This window comes from Equus przewalskii, chromosome 17 (assembly GCF_037783145.1).
Source record: "Equus przewalskii isolate Varuska chromosome 17, EquPr2, whole genome shotgun sequence".
Lineage (NCBI taxonomy): Eukaryota > Metazoa > Chordata > Mammalia > Perissodactyla > Equidae > Equus > Equus przewalskii.
This window is the reverse complement of record NC_091847.1, coordinates 67,516,881-67,539,748: the sequence shown is the minus strand read 5'-3', so window position 1 is coordinate 67,539,748 and position 22,868 is coordinate 67,516,881. Positions and strand designations below refer to the sequence as shown.

Sequence of the window (22,868 nt, the reverse complement as noted above, 5' to 3'; positions counted from 1 at the left end):
GGCTAAAACGTGGGCGTGGGGGTGGGCACCTAACGCGATAAGCAATTTGTAATACTCACATTGTCACAAAAGACCAGGCAAGACCAGACTTACACTTAACAATTTACATAGCCAAGTTCACGTTCTTGTGGCAGCTTTATCACATTTCCACCCGTGAAGTGTCCAGTCCCTTTGAGATAAGAAAAGTTGTTTTCCAGCATCCCTTGACCCTTCCTTCTCCAGATGCTACATTTAAACATCATCTTCACTTTTCAATGCTCAATCCTCCGTGCTCTTAAGGAGCTATTATTGTTTTGCCTGAAACAAAATGATAAACTTTGGATTTTGACACACTGTCTGTGCAACACTGATTCAACACATTCAAATGAGACACTTATGTTGATTCAATATGTAATAGAAACCATATAGAGGAGTCATGCTTTATGCAGGCAGAGGGTCTAAATTCAGCATATAAAATAAAACCATGTAGCACCTAAATTTATTGAAAATTCTCTTAAACTAATTTGGAATGCATAATTTTGTGTATACAGCCCTACACAGTATACCATTTTCAAATTATTCCACTTCATATAAAAGAGACATGAAAATATAATTTTTGAAATTTGTTAATTCCATAAGAAAAGAGTGTGAGAAGTTGGTATTCCTCATTGAATTCTGGATGAGGTAACTGGTTTGCATTTAGAGTGCATGTTCTATTTAAAAAAACAAAAAATAATAAACAAAAGCATGTCTTTAAGGGCTAGAATCCCACAGAGCAGCAAGATGCTCCACTATGAGCATCACATGAGAACTGAGACAACCCAGAGGAGCGCCAGTTGTTGGTGTCATGGTGGATGCACTGTTAAAAGGAATATTCTCGTCTTTCTCTCACTTCTATCTTGTTTTTATTGTTTTGTAGGCTGTTTCTTTGCTAAGCCAAGCACTTTTAGCTGAATTCCCATAAATTAAATGTGTCTGAAATGCAACTCCACTGTAGAGGGAAAAAAATATAGCAGGTTGATTACCCAGCAATGTTCACTTATTCATCTTTTTAATCTAAATATGAAGTTTGACTCCTCTTGTCTGGGAGAGTGAATCCTCCTGTTGCCACTGCTGCATGCAAATAGATGTCCACACACATGCACATATGTATGCTTGTGTCAAATACATGTGCACACACACAAACACACCGCCACCACCGAAGGGGCAGTAAATGAAACACTTTCCTCTGAAATCTCCAGTCGAGATTCAGTCCACTTCCTCCCACTAGTTGTTAAAGTCCTTGGCACCTACAACCCCCACTTCACCCTCACCATGTGCCAAGACATCTCACCTACTTCCCTGTGCCCCTGTAGATCCCTGCATGGTGACCACAATGCCCCTGTTGGCACTGAGCTGCTCCAGGGCCCGTCAGCGCGCTGCCCCTGTTCAGGGCCCTGCTGTGCACTACACACTCTGCCACCCAGGCTGTCACCAGCACTTTCCCAGTTGCCACCTTTCTGCCCCGGCACTGCCGGCAGAACCTCTACTATTGCTGCATTTGCTGACGCAGCAACTGCTACTGCTGCCTCTCCCCTAGGAAGACAAGAAACAGCAAAACAGGCCACTCTTAGGTACTAGTCAGCTAGTACTCCCTCAGGAGTCCAAGGTCTGAATTCCTGAACTCTTGATAATGCTACCTTGGGAGAGCAGCAGGGGGCCTCATCAGCAGTAGGGCATGCTTCAGGTTGACTGATGATAGGAAATCATTAACACACAATAAAACAACAACAAACACTTACACAGCACTTAGAATATTCTAGGCACTGTTCTAAGCGCTTGACAAAATTATTTTGGCCGCTTTTAATTTGGCCATTTGTACCTATACTGGCCTCGTAGCCCTAGCCCCAAAATTTCCAATAGGAGGAAAATCACTTAATCATAATCAGCCAGGCTGACAGTCCTGTCTTCTCAGTCAGTGTGTAAGGTTGATACCTGGCTTCTCCCAAATTCTGAGCAATCTTAGAATGCTAGATTATAATATAAAGCTTAGGCTTCTTAGGGACAGATAATGCGTCAACTCACCTTTACAAATTTTTTTTATAATGAAAATGAGTAAGGAACGTTTATATATACATACACACGTATGCCTTTATGTGTTTATCTCATATATATATGATACATGACAGATATATATGAGAAAACATATGTCTCATATATTTGAGATAAACATACCTCTCTCATGTATATCTCATCCATATAAACATATATAAAAAGTAGAAGAGTATAATGAATGGGTATGTACCAGTCCCATCTTCAACAATTATCAACATGTGAATAATCTTGTTTCACCCATATCCCCACCCACAGGATTATTTTGAAGCAAATCACAGACATCCTAACACTTCATCTATCAATACTTTACTATGGGGGCTGGTCCACTGGTGCAGGGGTTGAGTTTGCACATTCCACTTCGGCGGCCCGGGGTTCACCAGTTCGGATCCCAGGTGCGGAGATGGCACCGTTTGGCAAGCCATTCTGTGATAGGCATCCTACATATAAAGTACAGGAAGATGGGCACAGATGTGAGCTCAGGGCCAGTCTTCCTCAGCAAAAAGGGGAAGACTGGCAGCAGATGTTAGCTCAGGGCTAATCTTCCTCAAAAAAATAAATAAAAATAAAAATAATCAGCTTTTTAAAAAAAAATTTTTTTAAATACTTTACTACGTGTAGCAGTTATCAATTTAATACTCCTCAGCTCCAAACCCACCCTTTTTTGTTCCAATGTGTGGAACTGGAGCTGGACCCTATAAACTTTCTCTTTTGTGAGCTCGCAAGATGTTAAACTTTGTCAGTAGAGAACACCAGAGGGACACTGGAAGAGGAAGGGGTAACTCTTGCAGGTTTCATTGCGCTCTCCCCTGCTTGTACTTGTAGTTGAGAGCAGCTGCAGCTCATGAGCCACACAGCGGTGCTCACCTCCCAGGGAGTTTCAGCAGCACCCAAATGGGGGGCTTCCCGGCGAGTGCTGCTGGCATCTCAGCCAGCTTCCCAGTGAGCCTCATAGATGCCCCGCTGGTGCCTTCCCATAGAGCTGGGTGCCCACTCCTGGTCTGCGCCATCCCAGTGAACTTCTCTGCCATCCAGTGGGCCAAGAACTCAACCTCTCCAAGCAGATGTGGATCTTACCACTGGAGTGGGGATGTGAGAGGGGAGTTTGCTCCTTCCTTGGGTGTTCAGTCTCAGCCCTGGTAGTAGTGGCCGCTCCTTATACCTCCTCTTGCTCTATTCTTTAATGTTTGCTTTACCCCTTTGTAGTTAATTTCCTAATACTAATAATTCTTTAAACTTCCTCTGTTCGGAGCACTGTGTGGTTTCTGTCCTCACTGCACCAATTGATACAGAATGTAACTCCAAAAAATAAACACTCCTTTAACATAGCCACAAAACCATATCACAACTACAAAAATTCTAATTCCTTAATATCAATATCTAGTCACTGTTCAGATTTCCCCAAATGTTTAATAAACACATTTATCCAGTTGAAACTTTCCCAACCAAAATTCAAATAGTCCACACACTGCATTTGATTGATGTTTCTCTTATCTTTTCCACAGCCTCTTGCCTTCCCCCCTTGTTTTCCTTATAATTGATTTGTTGAAGAATCAGAGCTGTTGGTCTTGTAATTTTCCATGGTATTGCTAAACTTGCTCCTCTGTACTGTCCATCCTGTAAACTAGTCGTTAGATCTAGAAGCTTGAACAGATTCAGGTTCAACTTTTTGAAAGAATGCTGGTATTAGTACTTCCTATTGCTTCATATCAGGAGGTACATAACATCTGGTTGTCTATTTTTTTTGTGATTGATCGGGGGGGAGGGGGTCCTGAATTGTCAGTTAGCTCTATCAAGAAGTTTCTCATAGAGGCCAGCCTTGTGGTGCAGCGGTTAAGTTCGCATGTTCCACTTCGGTGACCTGGGGTTTGCCGGTTCAGATCTGAGGTACGGATGTGGCACTACTGTCAAGCCATGCTGTGGTAGACATCCCACATATAAAGTAGAGGAAGATGGGCACGGATGTTAGCTCAGGGCCAGTCTTCCTCAGCAAAAAGAGGAGGACTGGCAGCAGATGTCAGCGGAGGGCAAATCTTCTTCTTCAAAAAAAAGTTTCTCATCGATTCTTCCAAAAGATTTTAGAAGACTTTGCCTTTTTTAAGGAAATACATTATGACTTAGTGATATTTCCAACTCAAATTTGTAATTATACTTAGAATTTATAATTTTATTTAGCATTTTTAATTTTATATTTGTATATCTTCTCTTGATTCTTAATACTATTAAAAATTATTTTATTTATCCTAGAATATATATAATAGATTCAGATTAATAATATTATCATTAATGATATTAACATTTCTTCCTAATTCACTTTTATCTTGGGAAATATCACTAAGAATGCATAGACAAATGACTATATTTTTAAAATAGTTGAAATAATTCTTCTCTGTGTGGTTAAGCCACCAAGAGAATTTTCATTTATTTCATTTTGCTTTAGCTTTAGATATGTATTTTTATCTTGATTTTATCTATGTATATGTGCATGTGTGTGTACATCCATATGTGAAATATTTCCATGACTCTAAAGTTATATCTACAAAACAAGGAATATTTACCGAAGTCTAGCTTCCATCTGTATCCCCTCCCTTTTCCTATAGGAAATCATTTTTTATTGATGTCATTTCTTCTATATTTAAAAATAAAAGCAAAAATAGTCCCCCCTCCTTAAGTAAAAGCTAGCACATTATATGTACATTCTATACCTTGCTGTTTTCCACTATATAACAATATATCCTTAAAATATCTTCATAAAAGTATGTGGAGAGATTTCCATAGCAGTTGCTTAGTTTCCACTGAGCGAATGCCCTACAGTGTATTTAATCATTCTTGAATTGGTGGACATCGGAGTTTTTCCAATCTTTTGCTATTATCAGCAATGCTTCACTGAACATGTCTTTTCATATTTTTGCCAGTGTACCTTTAGTACTGTATCAGTTAGCTTTTGCTATATATAGCATGCTACTTCAAAACTTAGTGGCATAAAGCAACATAAAGATTCTGTAGGTCGGCAATTTTGGCAGGGCTCAGCCCTGTCCTTCCTTCTGCTGTTCTCATTCATGTGACCCAAGTCAGCTGTCAGCTCAGTAGGAGCTGGACAGTCCAAGACAGACTCAGTCACACGTCAAGGGGTTGGCAGGCTATCAGCCAAGGGGCCTCAAGTGGCCTCTCATCCTCCAGTAGACTAGCTAGCACTCTTTTATATGCTCTCATGGCCTCTCAGGGCTCCAAGCACATGGACAGAGAGAACGAGGCCCAAGTACAAGTACTTTTCAATCTCCTGCTTGAGTTAAATTTGCTACTGTCCTAGGGCACTCACAAGACCACTGTCACTGGGAAGAGGGGCTTACCCAAAGACATGCCTATAGGAAGGGGTATTCCAGCAGCCATTTGAGAACAATCTGCCCCAAGGACAGAGCCCCAGAGGCAGGATTGTTGGGTCACAGGGCATATTCAGAAGTAAAAGTGGCCAATGCCCCCTCAGCCCTAGGATTAGGAAGTTCCCATTCCCTCCAACTATAAACGAAAATGCCTATTTCTCATAATGTCACTCGAGTGCGTTTTCAAACTTTAAAATTTTTGCCAATCTAAAAGCAAGTGTATCTCAACGGCATTTTAATTTGCATCTCTCATTATGAGGTTGAGCATTCTTTTCATAGGTTCAGGAGCCATGTGAAGTTTTTTTCTGTGATCTGCCTCTATTTCTCCACTGTTTTCCCACAGTGATTGGTCTTCTCTACTTTTACAAGCTTTCTATGTGTTAGGTACTGAGCCCTGTGTCGGTGATATAAATTACAAATCTTGTTCCCAGTTTATCATCTTTTTCTTTTAAACATGCAAATGTAGTCAAATTTTTCAATCTTTCCTTAATGTTTCTGGAGTTTGAGGTATTGTTAGAAAAGTTTTCTCCATTCACAAATAATGGCGGAATTCACCCATGTTTTTCTAGTGTTTATATGGGAGGGGTATCCAATTATCTCATTTCTTCCCCTATTGAGACACTACCTTTATTGTAGACTTTGAGTCTGTACTCAGTTGATACACAGAGTGTAACTAATCCTAAGCAAAAATATGAGTCAAATTGTGTACTTCTGTCCTCCATCTTCCCCTCTGTCTATAACTGAATCTACACTCCCTTCTAAAGCCAACTCAAACCCCGGCTCCTGTCCAGCACTGTCCGGTGAGTCAGCAGAGGACAGTGAGTCAGGAGTACGGGACTCTGTCAATTCCTGGATGCGTGATCTCAGGCCAAGTACTCAGTCCTTCTAAATCTCTGTCTCTTTATCTGTAACGTAAGGGTAACAAAACCTCTCTCACAAGGTCATTCGATAGAATAAGTGAGATGATGCCAGTAACTCACTAGCATAGAACTGGCACACAGTAAGTGCTGGATAAATTATGAGGAGCCCACTGAAGACAGAGAGAGGAGCCTTAAGCACCCAGTGATGGAAAAAAGGAAGTATCTAAGAGTGGGAAGGCAGAGCTTAATGCAGAGACAACTTCACTGGCAGCAACTGTGTGTCGTGTGCTTGTACGTGTGTGCACAAACTGGGAACAAAAACACAATTGTGTTTTCTGTAATGTGTCTTTCAGGGATGCTTCCCTGTAAACCGAGAGTGGGAGGGTCTTTCCTTGACAAGGAACTTACACACTCTTAAGTACGCCAACTCTGAATCCCCTACATATGAGAAGAAAAGGCAAAACCCCCAAAGAGTAGAAGGCCCTTCTGCTCAGCTCACACCTTAAGAAAATCAGTTTTAGAATCAAAATCTGAATAGCTGAGCACTTGACCTGAGAACACTGAAGTTCCGGTGAACCCCTTGTACTCCTGGCACTCAGCGTAGCCAGTGTACCTTCTACTCCGGGCGCTCAGGGTAGCCAGTGCACTCCTTCTACTCTGGGCACTCAGGGTAGCCAGTGCACCCCTTCTACTCCTGGCACTCCATCCCAGAGGACTTCACAACACATCCTGCCGAGGCTCCCCCTCAACCAGAACTGCTCCTCGGGTGGAGCAGAAGGCCCCAAGCAGCCAACTCCTTCCAGCCAGTCCTTGGACTGCACGTCCTGCTCACCTGGTCTTCATCCCAGCAGTTTCTGCCCCAAGAGTCTTGCAGGTCAGGTGTAAATCTTGAGGGGAAAAAATAGATTTTAAGGACAGAGCTGAGGCTAAACTGAAACAAGGAGACAGAAAAAAAATACCATGGTCTTGGGGTTGTGTTTCTGAGACGTGTGGGGGGACTGGGTTTGGCGGTACTCGGGCACGGTTGGAGTTGGAGTCACGTAACTCCGTGAGGCAATCTAGAGCTGCCCTTGGCACATATGAAACTTTTCCCTTTAGTTAAGCTAAGAATGCTTTTAACATATCTGAAGAGTCACTGCCACTGAGTCCAGGGGACAGGGACTGACTTGGGAAGGCATATGAGGAAGTTTCTGGACTGATGGCAACCTTGACAGAGGTTTTTTTTTTTTGAGTTACATAGGCATGGGCATTCATTAAAACTCGCAAATGTACACCTAAGATTTGGGCATTTCTTTGTAAATTTTACACTAAAAACTGTAGAATATGGAATAAGCATGCTGAAATAGAGAAATATTTCCTGCACTGTTTCCAGTTTACATTACATGTATTAAAAAGATGACTGAATGGAACAGATAGATGGATGTGACAAGAGAGTCAGACGTTAATGGTAAAATCTAGCACACAGGTGCCTACACTAAAATTTGGTCAACATGGCCGTACGTTCGAAATTTTTCATAATAAAATGTTGGGAAGTTGCCCAATGCTTTATCAGAAGCAAACAAACTCCTCTGCACTCTGGGTGCACAGCGATCATGACGGCTGTCCCCAGGACTACAGGATGCCTTCCCCTCGGCCGTGGACCTCCTCCTGGCACAAATCCTGGCCCACGAGTCCTCCCTCCTCTGCACTTTCAGAACCACGCCCTGGCCCTCTGGGCAAAGGTGAACGGAAAAACAGCACAGCTGCTGACAGGTCTTGATGAGGACTCAACCCTACAAGCTGTCATGGTCAGTCATCAGCATACTTACTCTTCTGTGCCCAGAGAAGACTGTAAAAGCCTGCCTGTTTTAAAAAAAAAAAAAACTTAATTGCAATAATTTATATAAACTGCTGAATATTTCCGATTTAAAATTACAGAAAAGATTGTCTCCTAATAATGGCATGGAGAAATGACCAGTATTTGCCTATTTCCAATACTCAAGGGGGAAGAGCTTAACATCTGTTGAGCCCTCGATCTGGAACAGCCGTTTTGCCTACACTGGCTCATATAGTTCTCAGAGCCCTGGGAGTCTGCAGCCCCATTATCACTTTATCAGGAGGCTCATGGTCATGGAGCCAGTAAACAGTACATCCAGGACTCAGAACAAGATCTTCTCAGCTTAAAACCAAGTTTTCACCAAAGCACACTGTCACTGACATTTAAAGTAGGTTATGGTCTGCAAAGCTAACACAACTACAAGTCATTTGGCCAGGATTTTACAAAATACCACTGGTTAAGGAGTAAAATTTGGAAGGGCAGTTTCATGTTCTACTCCAACTGTTTTTGCCAAACCACCACCCAACCAAAGGTATTTTTAACAGTTTACACGTCCCACCAGTATTATTGACAAATGTAGCAACAATACAAAATATGGCAATCTTTCCTATATTATCTGTAACCGTAGGGCAGTTCAGGGCTTTATACACTTGCTTAACTGAGGGGTTTTCATGTCACAATGTTGCTTGTTCATAAATTAAACAGATGGCCCAACTACCCCTTAATCATCTTCCCTATCATGCTTAAACCACCAGACAAAAATTCTTATCCACTGGAAAAAATGGAACCTTCTCACTTGTTAACCCAGATTCCTAAATGACAGAGACTATAGTCATCACCCAGTAGGTGGCACTAGCAGTGCTGACCAATCTGTTTTTATCTTTTCTATCTTTAGTCCAGCAACGTTAGGTCAGAGGTCTTACTCAGTCACTAGGGTTATAATTATTTGCAACAAAAGACTAGCCCCACATGGCCGTCAGATCATGCCTTGCATATTACTTGTCGCTGGAAAATATTGTACCTGCCCCTCTGTGCAGAATGAGACTGAGATCTGTAAGTGGCAGGTTCCTCAGGCATTCTTAGGAACGTTTACCAGGCCTCCAACCGCACTACTTTTCAATTTGGCCAGCTTATCTCCACATGATAGAGAATGGAGGAACACCTGGGGAATAGGAGGAAGACAGAAGATGCTGCAAACATACATTTGCTCAGATAAACAATAAAATCTATTCTAAAAAGTTTTAACAGAAACCTAGGGTGAAAAAGCTTATCTTTTCTTTGATCTACCTAGGCCCAGATGGAGCTCGGTGACTCCACTATACACAATCTGATCTTAACATCGATATAATTTGAGTAATTCTATTTAAAACTAATTCAGAACTCAGTGCTCACATCCAGAGGCCATAAGCAACCTCTTCTGCTTGAACTACCCTGCTTTACCCATCAGTTCTGCCGTTTGGAGGCATATGCTTCTAAGTACAATTTCTCCATGTGTTACAGTCCAGAACTTTGGTCTATTGGAGCCTCACAAAGATAAAAGGAACTGAAGATACATGAAGATATATATATCTTGAAACTTGGTTTCAAAGGAAAGTTATTCCTGTGTCAGGGGGAGATATCAAGCACAGGAGACAAAAAATCTTCAGTCTTTGTTTCAAGAGCAGCTCTCCCAGACCTACACTTATAAATTCTCCATTTGGTAGAGCAGATGCAACCTGTACTTGTTCTAACAAGTTCCTGTGGAGAATCTCATATAGGTGGTTTATAAAGTATTCTTTGAGAGTTTTATTCAATACATGGACTAGGAAACTGGACTGTCTATTCTATATCCAGAAGCATAAATTTTGAGTAAAATAGAAAAATTTACTTGAGTTTCTGGTTGGAAATGGTTACATACAGAACTGGTTTTTAAAGACACGTCAATAGTTCTTGAGTTGAGGTTAAGTTAGACGTAAGCACGATGTGACAGTGAGGACTGTGGGGTGTCAACAGAGTCTTCAGAGATCTGGGCTCTACTGTCGTTCAACAGCTGAGTCACCACACCTTGGGTCGACAAGTTCCTAAAACTTGAGGAGCCATGATAAAATTGTGGGTTACCTATCAAGGCTTTTCAAAAGGCTTAAATAAAAAGTCCATGTCAAACGCGTTAAAACGTTCACTTTCTTTACATCACACTGGTTATCTTGTAGTGGTAAACAGTCCTAAGTAACATCTTTGGGTCTCATGTTTTTAATGAGGAAAAATGCTAAACAAATGGCTTATCATATAGTCCAGACTTGTCTCTAGTCTGTTCCTTCGTCTGTGATCTGTGCTTTGAGAAACCTCATTAGACCCTTTTAGCTTGGAAACCTGGAGCAATTTGGTTACAGTATTTGAACACAAACTCTGGTGCATCCCTAACAAAGCAAACTTCAAGAAATTTGGAGAAAAGTTGAATATACCTAGGAAGTAAAATGTTTTTCTAGCCTCTCCCTCAGGGCCTAACAACATACCATTCACAATAGTGCTATTTTCCAAAGGTCACAATTAGATTTCCTCAGAAGCATACCTTAGCTGTTAATCATTACAGCTACTTTGTGAAATGTGAGACTGTTTAATTACCCCAATATTTAATCATTGGCTGGAACCTCAATACACAGGTTTTCCCCATGGCCAAGTATATCTGCCTTTACCCTTGTCATATAACCCATACTAAACAATTGACTGTGACCCTCTTTTTTTACTAGAAACATTCAGGGTTTCATCAGATAGGGGAAGAAACAAATAAGTGAAGGAAACAGAGATTAATAAAAATAAAAGCCACCATAGGGTAAATAATTCCAAGACTAGAGATAAGAAGAGACTTAAGTTTGGGAAAGTGTTCCATGTTGACTCTGCTTTCTCATGGTTTTCCAGCTTGCTGTCTCTAGAATCTTTCCAAATACATCAGAGAAAAGGATCTTAAGGCAGCAGTCATTACCTTAAGAGTAACAGAGAAGGGAAGTCATTTCAGTGAGCAAACTGGAATGTCAGATCTACATAAAGTAACAACTGCCCCAGTGTCTTCAAACTGACGTAAAACTTTTTCAATTTGTACCTTCTGAGAAAACTGTTTTAGGGCCAGTTAACCAGCCTCCTATACTTTAAATGTTCTCCTATCATAAATTATAACTTTTTAGTAGCCTCATGTCTATTTGTTTCTGGCATCACTCCCTTGGCATTATTACTCAACCCAGCAAGTTAAACATTCTTTTAAAATGTTGAGTGATAAAAATACAAGTGACAAATACTCAGAACTACAAATATTCAGGGTCTCCTCACGTTAACTTGTCCTCAAATTTAAAGGAGAATTACTAAAACTACAGTAACAAAGCAAAAAAGTCGGACTACTACAGGAAAAGCCATCTCAACGCCCCTGGGGCCGCACACTGCAGCCTTCACTGGGACACGTCGTCGCCCGGCCTTACAGGTTTCATCACCCCCTTTCTGTACCATGGCAGGTCCCCAAGACCCTGCCCAGACAGGAGGGGCCAGCCGGCTGAGGAGACTTCAATCCACTTCAGGACTGTTGTGCAGAAATGAAATGGGACCCAATCTTAGTAGTGTGTGTTTCTACACTAAATGGTTTTGGTTTTCGGGAGGTGGTTAAACTTATTTACAAGTTGACAGCTGAAAGCACCAGGAAGGAGGAAGGTAGGAAGCTTTCTTCCTCTCAGCTTCTTGATGAGAACGGTTCCAGGAGACTGCAAAGGCAAATACTCATTATGGACTGTAACCCACTTTGCTTTGGTTTTGGAGGCTTCCCTTAAGAAAAAAGACATCTGTTAACAAATGATAAAGAACACAGAACAACGAAGTTAAATTACTGAGGCAAGTGTCCATTACAAAAGTAAACGCTTAGGTCTTTCCTTATTTATCGCAAGATGTTAAAGGTAACAATACCTCCACACCTGATCTGCATTTTCTTCTATTACTGAGCTATGATTAGACAACAAACATCTGACTGCTTATGTGCCAGAAATCACTTACATGGAAAATCTTCAATAATTCCACAAACGGGTACTGCTACTTACTTGTTTTTTATAGTTCTGGGACCTAAGGCTTACGGAGGTTTCAATGTAATAACTTGCCCAGCACCACAGGTGAGATAATGAGGCCAGGATTGGAAGTTCAGCAACCCATGCCCCACATTTTGGTTTTCAAAAACTCCAAAATTCTTTCTTTCAAAATCACTTTTAACGTTATATTCTCACAAATAACTTAGTGTTACTGCTCCAATCTCTACTTAAATTTAAAATAAAAAATTATAAACTAATTTGTAGCATTTCTTTTTACTCCAAATATCTGTAATTTTGTGAACATCTTAAGAAACTATTAGTCACAAGGTCATATTAATCATAATCATCAGTGTATGAATAAAGAGAAAACTTCTTTCTAGAATACATAAACTCCATTACCAAAGTACTATAAGGCATAAACAAGCTCCTAAAGATTATTCATTATCGCTCCTTAAGATTATTCATTATCTCATCTGCCCCTTAACACTCTCCACACGGTGCCTAATACGCAGCATATACTGAAATCTTGTTAGATACACTGAATTAAAAGCAGATAAATAATCTGGCACAAATTTTTATATTCAAATGCTATGCAGTTTTCAGAAAACAGAGTCTACTTAAATTATTTTGTGATTTAAGGTGAGGAAAAAAGACAAAGCGACAAATACAGCTAAGTAGTCGCCAGGCTGAAGTCGTCATGACAACTACAGGCAAATGTCCTGGCTCTCCACTGTGAATCACTGAAAGAGCAAAAATAAGGTAGGTCGGTTAACACGAATGCAATTTTATTCAAGAGATAATATGAAGAAGAGTTGAATTCTAACAGAGGAAAACTTCACCAGTTATCCACCCTACAGTAAAAAGTGGAACTGGGGACCATTTACAACACATAAATAAATTCTACGTTTACATTTCTGAATAAAGCTGTATTCGCTTCTTTGAGAGAGCCATTTCTTAACTTTTGCTGATAAGGCTTTGTGAATTGTGTTCAGAAATTTGACAATCTACATGCACACACACGCACCTCAAATAAAGTTTAAGTGCCTAGGATTTTCACTCCAGGCTGAGTTTCTGCAAGTATCTAGGACCCTATAACTTAAGACTGCGTATTTCTACATGAATTCAATTTGAATTGCCTTCACTATAATGTTTATCTACGATTTTTAAAAATAATTAAACCAATGTTTATTATGACTTTAAAATTCCCTCTAATTAAATATTTGACATGGTACTTCCAAAAATAAATATTCAAGGCCTCCTTTTTAAACTTTCCCTCAGGGTAATGCACAAAGTGACAACAAATATTAATAGGACTACCCTAAAATAAATATAGTTTTTAAAAAATTACTCATTATAATACAGAGCACTTTCTTTTCATAATTCTGATAAAGAACACGTTTTTTGGTAATAAAACAAGAATTGAGGATGATTCAGTCCTTGGAAAATATTAATGGCAGTCACTCAATGAAAAAGTCAATCTTTCCTGGAGTCACAAACACTCAAAAATTGCTATTAACGTTGACTGAGTTTTCATTTTTTTGGTGGTTATTGCTTTAGTTGGCAATATCTGAATTTAACACAACAGAACAACTCCCACTAAGCCTTATTTTAAATATTACAAAATGTATACAGAAGATAGACTCATAGAGGCTATAATGCTGATGTCTTAGAGTAACTCACCCATGAAATGGGTGCAGATATTTTAGAGGATATCCAAAGATCTTTTTGCTCTAAAAATAAATGCCCCTACTTTTCAGTGTGTTCCCAGTCTTCAATAGGAGACTTGAGCAGCCTAACAGTTCTGCTATTAAAAAAACCCACTCTGATTAACAAACCAAAAACGTAAAGGAAAACCGATAAGGACATAGTTTTCACAGTTAACAATAAATAAAAGTGCAATATGTGTTCAAGTAGGGCACGTAGTTTAAAAACTACATGTGACTATTTGGCATAGGTCATCTTTTAAAGGCTCTCCGAGGGTCCCTGCCATTACTTATTGTGGTCATGACTGTTTGATTATTAGCTGTTCCTGGTAGCTGTGGATTTACAGGTCCTCGGCCATTGCTTCTACCAGCATATGAAAACTGGCATCCCCTTGATTCTGGGCCAGTGTGAACCCCATTTCCTAAAAAAGAACACAAAAATTCAATATCATGTTCAGATACTGATCTATAGAGGTACATATATTGGAAGTTCTAACACATGCTCTTAATGCTTACAACTAATAGTAGGGAAAACAAACACCTTTATTTTCAAACAACTGGAAAAAACTCAACGTGAGTTCTAGGTTTTTCCAAACATATAATTACCGTAAATATATTAACTTGATGTTATATTAACAGAGAGGAGAAAAAAGAGCAATTTGGGCAGCAAAATGAGAAATCAGTAGAATAGGGGAAAAAAGCATAGGTAACTCACTGCCTATGTTATGAGGGAAAAAGAGAAGGGGCAGAATGGTGGATGAGTACTGGCATTTGGTCCAAATACGGTTAATAATGTCTCAAAAGAGACAATGTAATTCCAACTCTTTAAAAAAAAAAAGACAGCAAAGTTTCCCACAACATGATGATCACCAGCTGTACCAAAACATGTAGCCATTAGGTCAAATAAAACTTCGGCCACCCTAATGAACTCCAATCACGAAGGACTTTTCCTGAGACTTTTTTATTTCCTCAGTCTTATTTATTCTTAAATAAAGACTTCAAAAGACCTTTAGCATGGCTGCGAGAACCATTAACATGACACTTGGGTATTGGAGGAGTAAAGGCTAATCTATTAAAGAGGCAGCTATCAGCACATGAAAAATTAAGGTGAGCTATTAATCTGAAGATAAAGGGCTTTCGGTGTATGGAAAATAACCAATAATTCTGCTTCTACTATAAATAATCAATAGATGACAGAAATTTTATAAAAAATCAGTGGAAAAATACCACGATGTACCACTAAAATGTAAACTTCTTAATTATTAGCCAATGTTCACCACTGTATCCTGGCCCAAATGTTTAAATATAGAATGTGCTCAATAAATTAGCTTAAGAGGGTATCTGCTTTCTAGAGAATCAGTTACTTGGGAATTCCCTGTTTACTAGTTAGTTCCCTTTTAGTACTAATTTACGCCTAAAGACAATTTCTTCCTCTAAATCTTTTATATTTTCTCTTAATTCTTACACCTGATCACAAACACGCAAAAAAAAAAATACATATCTTACCTACTGGTCCAAAGGTACCTGTACCCACATTACTATTCATGGAATTATTCTTCTGTTCACTGTGTGCCTAAAAAAAATTTTTTTAATGTAACCAAATGAAGATTCAAAAATACCACACATTTATATTATTATAATAATGTTGTTGTACTCATTCATTTTTTCTAAATTTTTAAGGGTTTTTTTCCAACAAACTTTTTAAAGATTTATCCAGCTCCATTCAATGTTAAAATATTCAGGAATATTTTCCAAAGCTTTCGCAGCTTCTGTTACTTCTTGTTGCATTTCCTGATTATCACTCCCCACTCCTCAAAGTGTTAAACGGCACATATATTTATGATAATACAGACACATATACAGACTCACAAAACTATAGAATAGAAATGACTTTAAAAGTTTTTTTTAAGATTGTCTTCATTATACTCTGGGTATAAGAGGGTCAGTAAGCTAGCCATAGACTTACAATACACAACCAAAATAAGCCTCATCATAGAAACAGACTATACATTTGGATTAATTACCCCTTTGCTCTGTTGTCCTCGATAATCTGGGTTGGGTTCACTGAAATTTGGCACTTCTGAATAAACCATACAAAATCTAAAGGAAAATAAAGGACAACTTAAATGACTTCTGAAATAAAGTAATCAGCTCTCTTTATAGAACATGCATAACATATAGGAATGAAGAATTTAGGTGTCAAATGAATTAACTAAAAAGGAACACACTAAATCACTCTTCATTTACAACAAAAACTTCCTAAATGCTTATGTTCCATAAAAACAACAAATATTTGATTGCCCACAATGTATGAGCATTCTATTTTGTATTTTAATTCTTCTGTACTGCAAAAAACTAAACCATGTCAAAGACTGAGGACACAGAAACACATCTTTGTCCTGTTTTTCCACACAGGCTGACGCCACTGAACCATGTTTAGGATTCCAGAGGGTTTTTCCCCCGCAGTGGTGATGGATTTGCACTGATCCATTCACACACTCTCATCCAGTCCCTCTCTTTTGACCAATCACTGTGAATCTGCAAAGATAATCATTCAAGGTTAAGAGCAGGTTCTGCAGGACTGAATAAAAACAACTGGCTATCAAGACAACAGTTTATCCCAGTGCTTCTTTACGTTAACTATGGAGTATACTAACACTACATGCAAGCATTTTCTTAGCTCCTCACCCCACAAATAAGAAATTAGAACAAGTTCAGGTAAATACCAGACTAATTCTGACAAAGTCAAGTCACCAAGAATTGAGTGACCTCCAGTGGTTCTTCACATAACTGATCTCCATTATTATAAATACTTCTCTGATGAAGGTCGAAACAACATCCTACATCTTTCTGTAATATTGACGCTAAAACCTTTCATGACACATTGCTCTAATGCCATTCTAAATACAAACATAAGTGAATCCTAATTTTCCTCCCAGCAAAGGCAAAGTGTTACCAGTTTCTGATCTTTATCTTTAAAAGCTAGCAAGATTGCTTATTTTTTCCAAACAAAGTATCTTATCTCTGCAGTGTGGAAAAGAGAAGAAAGTTTTCTTGTCTTTCTTTTTTTTTTTTTTGGTGCTGTTTGTAGCTTCTCTCTTTAAATATCCTCCAATTTCACGGGTATTAAGCAGATGTCTGAGCATTAACCAAATAGAACAGTCTAATGATTTGGCGCACCACTATCCCACACTTTATGAGTACATCCCACACGTCTAGGCCGGCATGGAGGCTGAATTACCTTTACACCCCTAGAGAGGATGGCTCCTCCAAGTCAGGGTGGAGATTACCAGGATAGTAGTATATGGAAGCTCGCATTGCGGCTGCCTGTACGGTACCTAGACTGTGGATAAATACAGGACTTCAATTTTCACTGCTGCAAGTCCTTTTACCACGAGTAGTACATATTCATCCATAAACAGAGAAAAAGAAAATTTAAACTTATGGCCTGAAACCCATACTTAGCTTCTAAATTTGGCCATTCACTAGAAGACAGAAACTACTTCAAATGGCACTCGTCACACCTGAAAGATGCATGTTTTCAAAGCTGACAGAAATGATCCCACTGGAGTTTGTCTCAAGTGCATCTTCTTAATGCCCTTTGCCAGGAAAAACTGACATTCTCAACCACAGGAAACAGTAGTGATAGCTATTAAACTAGTACATACATGCAAAGTTATTTTTACAGTTAAGCTGCTGAGGTCATTCAGCTTACCAGTCAAACAAAGCCAGGGAATAGGCTGACATTTTATACCTACCAGTCATTCTATAGATATTATATTGCAATTTACTCAACTACATGAAATGCATTTTAATACTTACTCCCCAATTTTTTGAAGCTCACCACCCCTCCCAGTATAAAGTGTCAGACATCCTTTCCACATGGATGCATACCTAGAAAGCAAAGAAATATCAGTTTTGTAGAAATCTGCACATTTCCTTCTACTTAAATCAAGTAAATCTTTCTACTATATTTTTTGTACTGGAGTGCGAGAGGACATCAGACCCTCTGTCCACCAGAGCAAATCAAATACAATGAATCTAATTTTGATTAACTTGTTACTTAGTAAGGAATAACACAAAATTCTACTGACAAATTTTGACATAATTATCTAAACTATAACTAACCTAGAAGTCTTTTTGCAAAGCAAGCATTGTTATACCCCAAAGATCACATCTTTAGTCAATTAACAAGGGAACTTTCAATTGCAGATTCAAGCAGAAATTATTTTTCAATCACAGAATATACGAAATCAACAACCTAGTGTTTACTTTTATACTCATTTACTCAGTCTAGTCAGATATTGATATAATAGTGTTTCCTTTGCCTCCATAAAAGACATAGGGTTCCCAAGCTACTGAAAATGTGTTAAAAGTTAATCAAGGTGCTAAAAAAAACTAAGGTCGAAAATCTATCACCTATCTGCCTTTCCAATTTCCAATTTTTAGCACCACCCCAGCTGAACAATTGTTTACCCTAAAAAATTCTGAATGCAGACAGCATCATAAAATAATCCTACACACAAATCTAAGAAAAATGTAAATTAATCAATATGATAAAATCAGTCCAAGGTTTGGTTTTCATTTGTTCTTTATACAACTACTGTGGTAACTTAGAATGATAAATTATAACTAAATATTGTTTATGTTGATAGCTCATCTTTTTAATATAGATTAATAAAAACGTGCTAGTTCCACATTATATATTTCTCTTCACTTACTAACGTTTATTTACTAAAGACTCCATTCACCACTCTGTTATGTTATATAGAAAGTGACTCAGGAGACAGTGCATTAATGTTTCACTTTATTAAAGTAAGAATTAATGCCTATTGAGAAAAAATTTGAAGTTACAATTAAAAAATTTAACTTTCACTTGTTTCAGGAATGAGATCAATATTAGCAGGGTTTTCTGATAAATATACCAATATTCAAATTACCATTATTTAGATGTATGCCTTTCTTCAAAAGCGACTTTTCTTAGATTCAACTAGAATTTAAGGGCCTTAAATGCGCCAGACTCCAAGCTGGATGTGTTATTTTAGTAAGTAAGGTATAATCATTCCCATTTTACAGAAGTTGAAGAAGTATAATAACTTCAAGGTCACACTTAAGTTAGGAAATAGTAGAGTTTCTCTAGTTTTGAATTTTCCTTTAAATTGTACTTCTTGGTATTTGTACTCCTTAAAGTTCTACAGATACTATAGAGCAAATAAACTCAGTTTTTCCAGTTTTTTTGATGGACATATCTAGGTATTTTCTGTGACTACGGAATATAAAACATTTGAAAGGAGATGACTTTTACAGTGTATAGAGTATTTTTTTTTTCTGCTTTTTCTCCCCCAACCCCCCCAGTATATACTTGTATAGTTTTTTAGTTGTGGGTCCTTCTAGTTGTTAGAATACTTTTAATTATTGGATGAGAGACCAAAAAACTTTAATCATGCTAATCCTCACCACACCCTCTCAGGTAAGAATTCTCTTTTGTGGAAGTTTAAGATGCAATTAGTGTCCTAATGAGTCAGTGTTCGAGAATAAAATGTCTAAGTCCTGACTCTCACTTCCTTCTTTGATGAAACTCTGCCTCACTTCCTGAAGATGTTGTAAGATCTGTCAGATGATATCGAAGGGCTCCAAACTCCTACAGAGTGATCCAACACTTCTCTGAGATTCTATTTACTATGCCAACATCAATCTCCACCTGCTCTTCCTATATTTATGACCAAATTATTACAATTCTATTGATCACCAAAGTTCCCCAAATCTATTTTCAAGACCCTTTTTCTGGCTTTTTATCTTCCTAAGATAAAAGATTTGGTAAATTTTTAAAGGCAATCTGATTACCAACCCAAAAAGAGATTGTGCTAAATAATTTTTTAAAGCCAATGTGCCAAGTGACTCTCTTGGATGGAGGTATCATAGATGTCTTTCTGCCAAACATTTTCTGCACATCATTCTGATTTTTGTACAACAATGACCTTACAGCAGTAGGCACAAGAAATAATTTTTGAGAATGTGCCTTCCAGATATTGTAAACTTTCCTCTTAACTTTTACCTCCACGTACAAATTCGACATGCCACAAAGTCTGCTAAATTCTCCAACTACGATCTTAATTTATGTCCACACCATCTAAATTTAAAAAGTACAGGTAAAATATTGGCAAGATTTCAAAAGCCATTAAAAAGGGGAGAAGGTTGGAAAAAAACTAAGTGACAACTACATTAAATAACTTATGAGAAAGATAAAGTATTGACTTTGTTAATCGTATCAATCTACCAAAAAGACTCAATAATCTCAGGACAGTATTTTAAAAAATCCTTAACCTGTGAACTGGTGGGCGGGGGGATGGTTAGATTTCGGGCTGAAACTGATTGCTTTGAAGGCGACGGTGTTACATCCGAACCCTGTGGACCATCCACAGCTAACATCTAAGGGGTTCAAAACTCCTCGGAGTGGTCCACAGAAAAAATACGAAATTTCCGAGCTTGCCAAGATCACGGCATCAACCAACTCCGATTCCGCAGCCCTGCTACCGATGCAGGCAGCACTCTCCTCCCTCCGCCCCCCACCTTTTAGGCACACCTACCCTCTGGTCAACCGAATAATATCCCCTGGCTGTATAAGACCTCCGATTTCATCCCACACGGAAATAGTGATGCTGCCCGTTTTATCTGCTACTTTGCATGATCTCACTTCATGGCCGTCTTTGGTTTTGGTCACGCGTCCTGTGAGGATTTAAAAATCAAAAGGGGGGAGGGGTGTATTAGATAACGAGGACTTCCAGAAAGGCTCTCTAACTGCTCCTCCGGGACCACTGCATCTTTAAGCTAGGAAGAGGTCGAGCCCCGGCTTCTCGCCGCAGGTACGATCCGAGCCCCAGCGGGGACCCCGGGCCACGTGGATGGGGGAAGGGAGGGCGGGGGAGGGGAGCCCCCGGCTCGCGGCGGCGGCGCCCCTCCCTCCCGCCCCGGGACGCACGGGGCTTGCGGGCTGGGCTGGGGACCCCACTTACCTATCTCCAGGACAATAAAGACGACATTTAAGTTTTTCAGTCCGGGCTTAATATCTTTTATAAAAAGAAGTGGGTCGTTGACCCCATTCATATTGAGGCAGGTGCGGCTGCGGAGACGCGGATGGGCAGGGAGCGGGACAAAGCTTCCCACCCTCCCGGGCCAGGGGCGAGGGCGGAGGGGCGACCTTGGGCGGGGGGAGCAGGAGAAGGGACAGAAAGCAGTAGTCAGGGACGGAGGAAACTAGCTCAGACGGCACTGAGCCTGAAAAAAAAAAAGAAAAAGAAAAAAGCGCTCGCAAGTTTAAAAGAAAAAAGACGAACCGCTCCGCACACCAACCCCACTCGCCACAGGGCGACAGGAAGACAAGCGTGCGAGCTGCCCCCTTCTTTGCAGAAAGGAAGAAAAAAAAAGGCAGCGAGGGGACGCCTCTGCCCTGAGTCCCGTTCACACACACGGGCGCGCGCCCACTGTGACCGGGGCTCTGGGAAGGGACGGGCTGTGACAGCAAATGGAGAGCGCGGACTGAGCACTCGCGCGCTCAGAGTCCCAAACAGCGACTGCCGAACGCGCCCGCGCGTCGGCTGGACCCCCGAGACGCCCCGCCCCTTGTGACGTCACGCGGCGTCGGCACGCCCGCCGCCCCGCCCTCCAGGCCCGGGGGAGGGGAAGCGAAGGGGCGGGAATGGGCGGGAATGGGCGGGCGACGCGCGCGCAGCCTCCCTCGCTCCTCCCCAGGGCTGTCAGCGCGGACCCCGCCCCCTCAGCCTTCCAATGGGCGCTCGGCCCCGCCCCGCCGCCTCCCGCTTCCGCCGCCGCGGCGCAGCGTCCTCTTTGCCGTGCAGTTTCCTTTGCCGGCATTTCCTCCCCGATATCTAGCTTCGGGGTTTCCTTGCGTTCTTTCCCTCAGGGTTCAGTCTTCCACCCTTGTCCTTTGTCCCACGGTCACAGGGAACAGGTGCTGTGTTTAGGACCCAGTGGGTATGTTAAAAAATGTGCAGCCGGCTAAGAACAAGGCTCAGGCAAGGGTGGCTGGGGGCGGGGGGAGGGGGGCGGAGGCGAAAACCAGGCAGGGGTTGGTCCGTGGTGCAAGGCTGGAATTTTAGGCCCCGCAGGGAACTTAGAGATCGGTTCAACCGCCTGATTTTAATCATATTTATTGAGGTCCAGAAAGGTGAGGTAGTTTGTCGAAGGTCACCCAGCAACTTGTGAGCAAGCAGGCCTTCAACACTGGTCGTCCGACCTGGTCTTGCACTTTTCATCCTATACTACTACGCAGATACACAAGTAGTGAAGGTCCTTGGCAGACTTCTTATTTTTCCTTACCCCTTACCCATTTTGCTTTGCTTCTCTACACTTGTTTTTTTTATATAGACTTTAAAGATTGGCACCTGAGCTAACAACTGTTGGCTCTCTTTTTTTTTTTTGCTGCTTCTCACGAAAGCCCCCCAGTACCTAGTTGTATATTCTAGTTGTGAGTGCCTCTGGTTGTGCTGTGTGGGATGCTGCCTCAGCATGGCCTGATGAGTGGTGCCTTGTGGGCGCCCAGGGTCCAAACCGGGGAAACTTTGAGCAGCCAATGTGAAGCCCGTGAACTATAGACTATATTTTAGAGTAGTTTTAGGTTGACAGCAAGATTTAGAGGAGGGTCCAGAGATTTCCCGTATACTCTCTACCCCCATGCAAGCATAGCCTCCCCCATTACCAATATCCCCCACCAGAGTGGTACATTGTTACAGTTGGTGAACCTTCATTAACACATCATTATGACCCAAAGTCCATAGTTTACCTTAGGGTTCACTCTTGGTGTTATACGTTTTATGGATTTAGACAAATATATAATGATATGTATCCACCATTATAGTATACAGAATAGTTTCACTGCCCTAAAAATCTGCTGTGTTCCACCTATTCATCCTTCTCCTCTAACCCCTGGCAACCACTCATCTTTTTACTGTCACCATAGTTTTGACTTTTCCAGAATGTCATTT

General features: G+C 40.4%; 1 protein-coding gene and 1 long non-coding RNA gene across 3 annotated transcripts in view; one reads left to right on the top strand and one right to left on the bottom strand.

Annotated features, from left to right (window-relative positions):
- Nucleotides 1–12,927: 12,927 nt before the first annotated feature.
- On the bottom strand, nucleotides 12,928–21,625 carry NABP1 (nucleic acid binding protein 1). Its single transcript, XM_070581694.1, has 6 exons — nucleotides 20,880–21,625; nucleotides 20,454–20,592; nucleotides 17,689–17,760; nucleotides 15,891–15,966; nucleotides 15,373–15,439; nucleotides 12,928–14,288 (listed from the first exon to the last, which is right to left on the bottom strand). The coding sequence occupies exons 1-6, from the start codon at nucleotides 20,968–20,970 to the stop codon at nucleotides 14,119–14,121; spliced, it is 615 nt and encodes a 204-aa protein (XP_070437795.1). The 5' UTR covers nucleotides 20,971–21,625; the 3' UTR covers nucleotides 12,928–14,118.
- The window catches only part of LOC103552824 (uncharacterized), a 44,586-nt gene continuing 42,215 nt past the window's right edge, over nucleotides 20,498–22,868 (top strand). The window contains exon 1 of one of the 2 annotated variants that reach the window (XR_011528830.1): nucleotides 20,498–20,729. This is a non-coding gene — a long non-coding RNA (uncharacterized lncRNA). Of the gene's footprint in view, nucleotides 20,730–21,582; nucleotides 21,859–22,868 lie in introns of those variants that run through there. The other variant, XR_011528829.1, reaches the window with a different exon arrangement.

What these genes read in the sequence shown, in the direction of transcription:
- NABP1 (XM_070581694.1), bottom strand. Translation starts at nt 20,970, where the DNA reads ATGAATGGGGTCAACGACCCACTTCTTTTTATAAAAGATATTAAGCCC. An exon ending in CTTTATTGTCCTGGAGATAG is followed by an intron (nt 20,593 to 20,879) that starts GTAAGTGGGGTC and finishes AAATCCTCACAG; the next exon opens with GACGCGTGACCAAAACCAAA. An exon ending in ATTATTCGGTTGACCAGAGG is followed by an intron (nt 17,761 to 20,453) that starts GTAGGTGTGCCT and finishes TTTGCTTTCTAG; the next exon opens with GTATGCATCCATGTGGAAAG.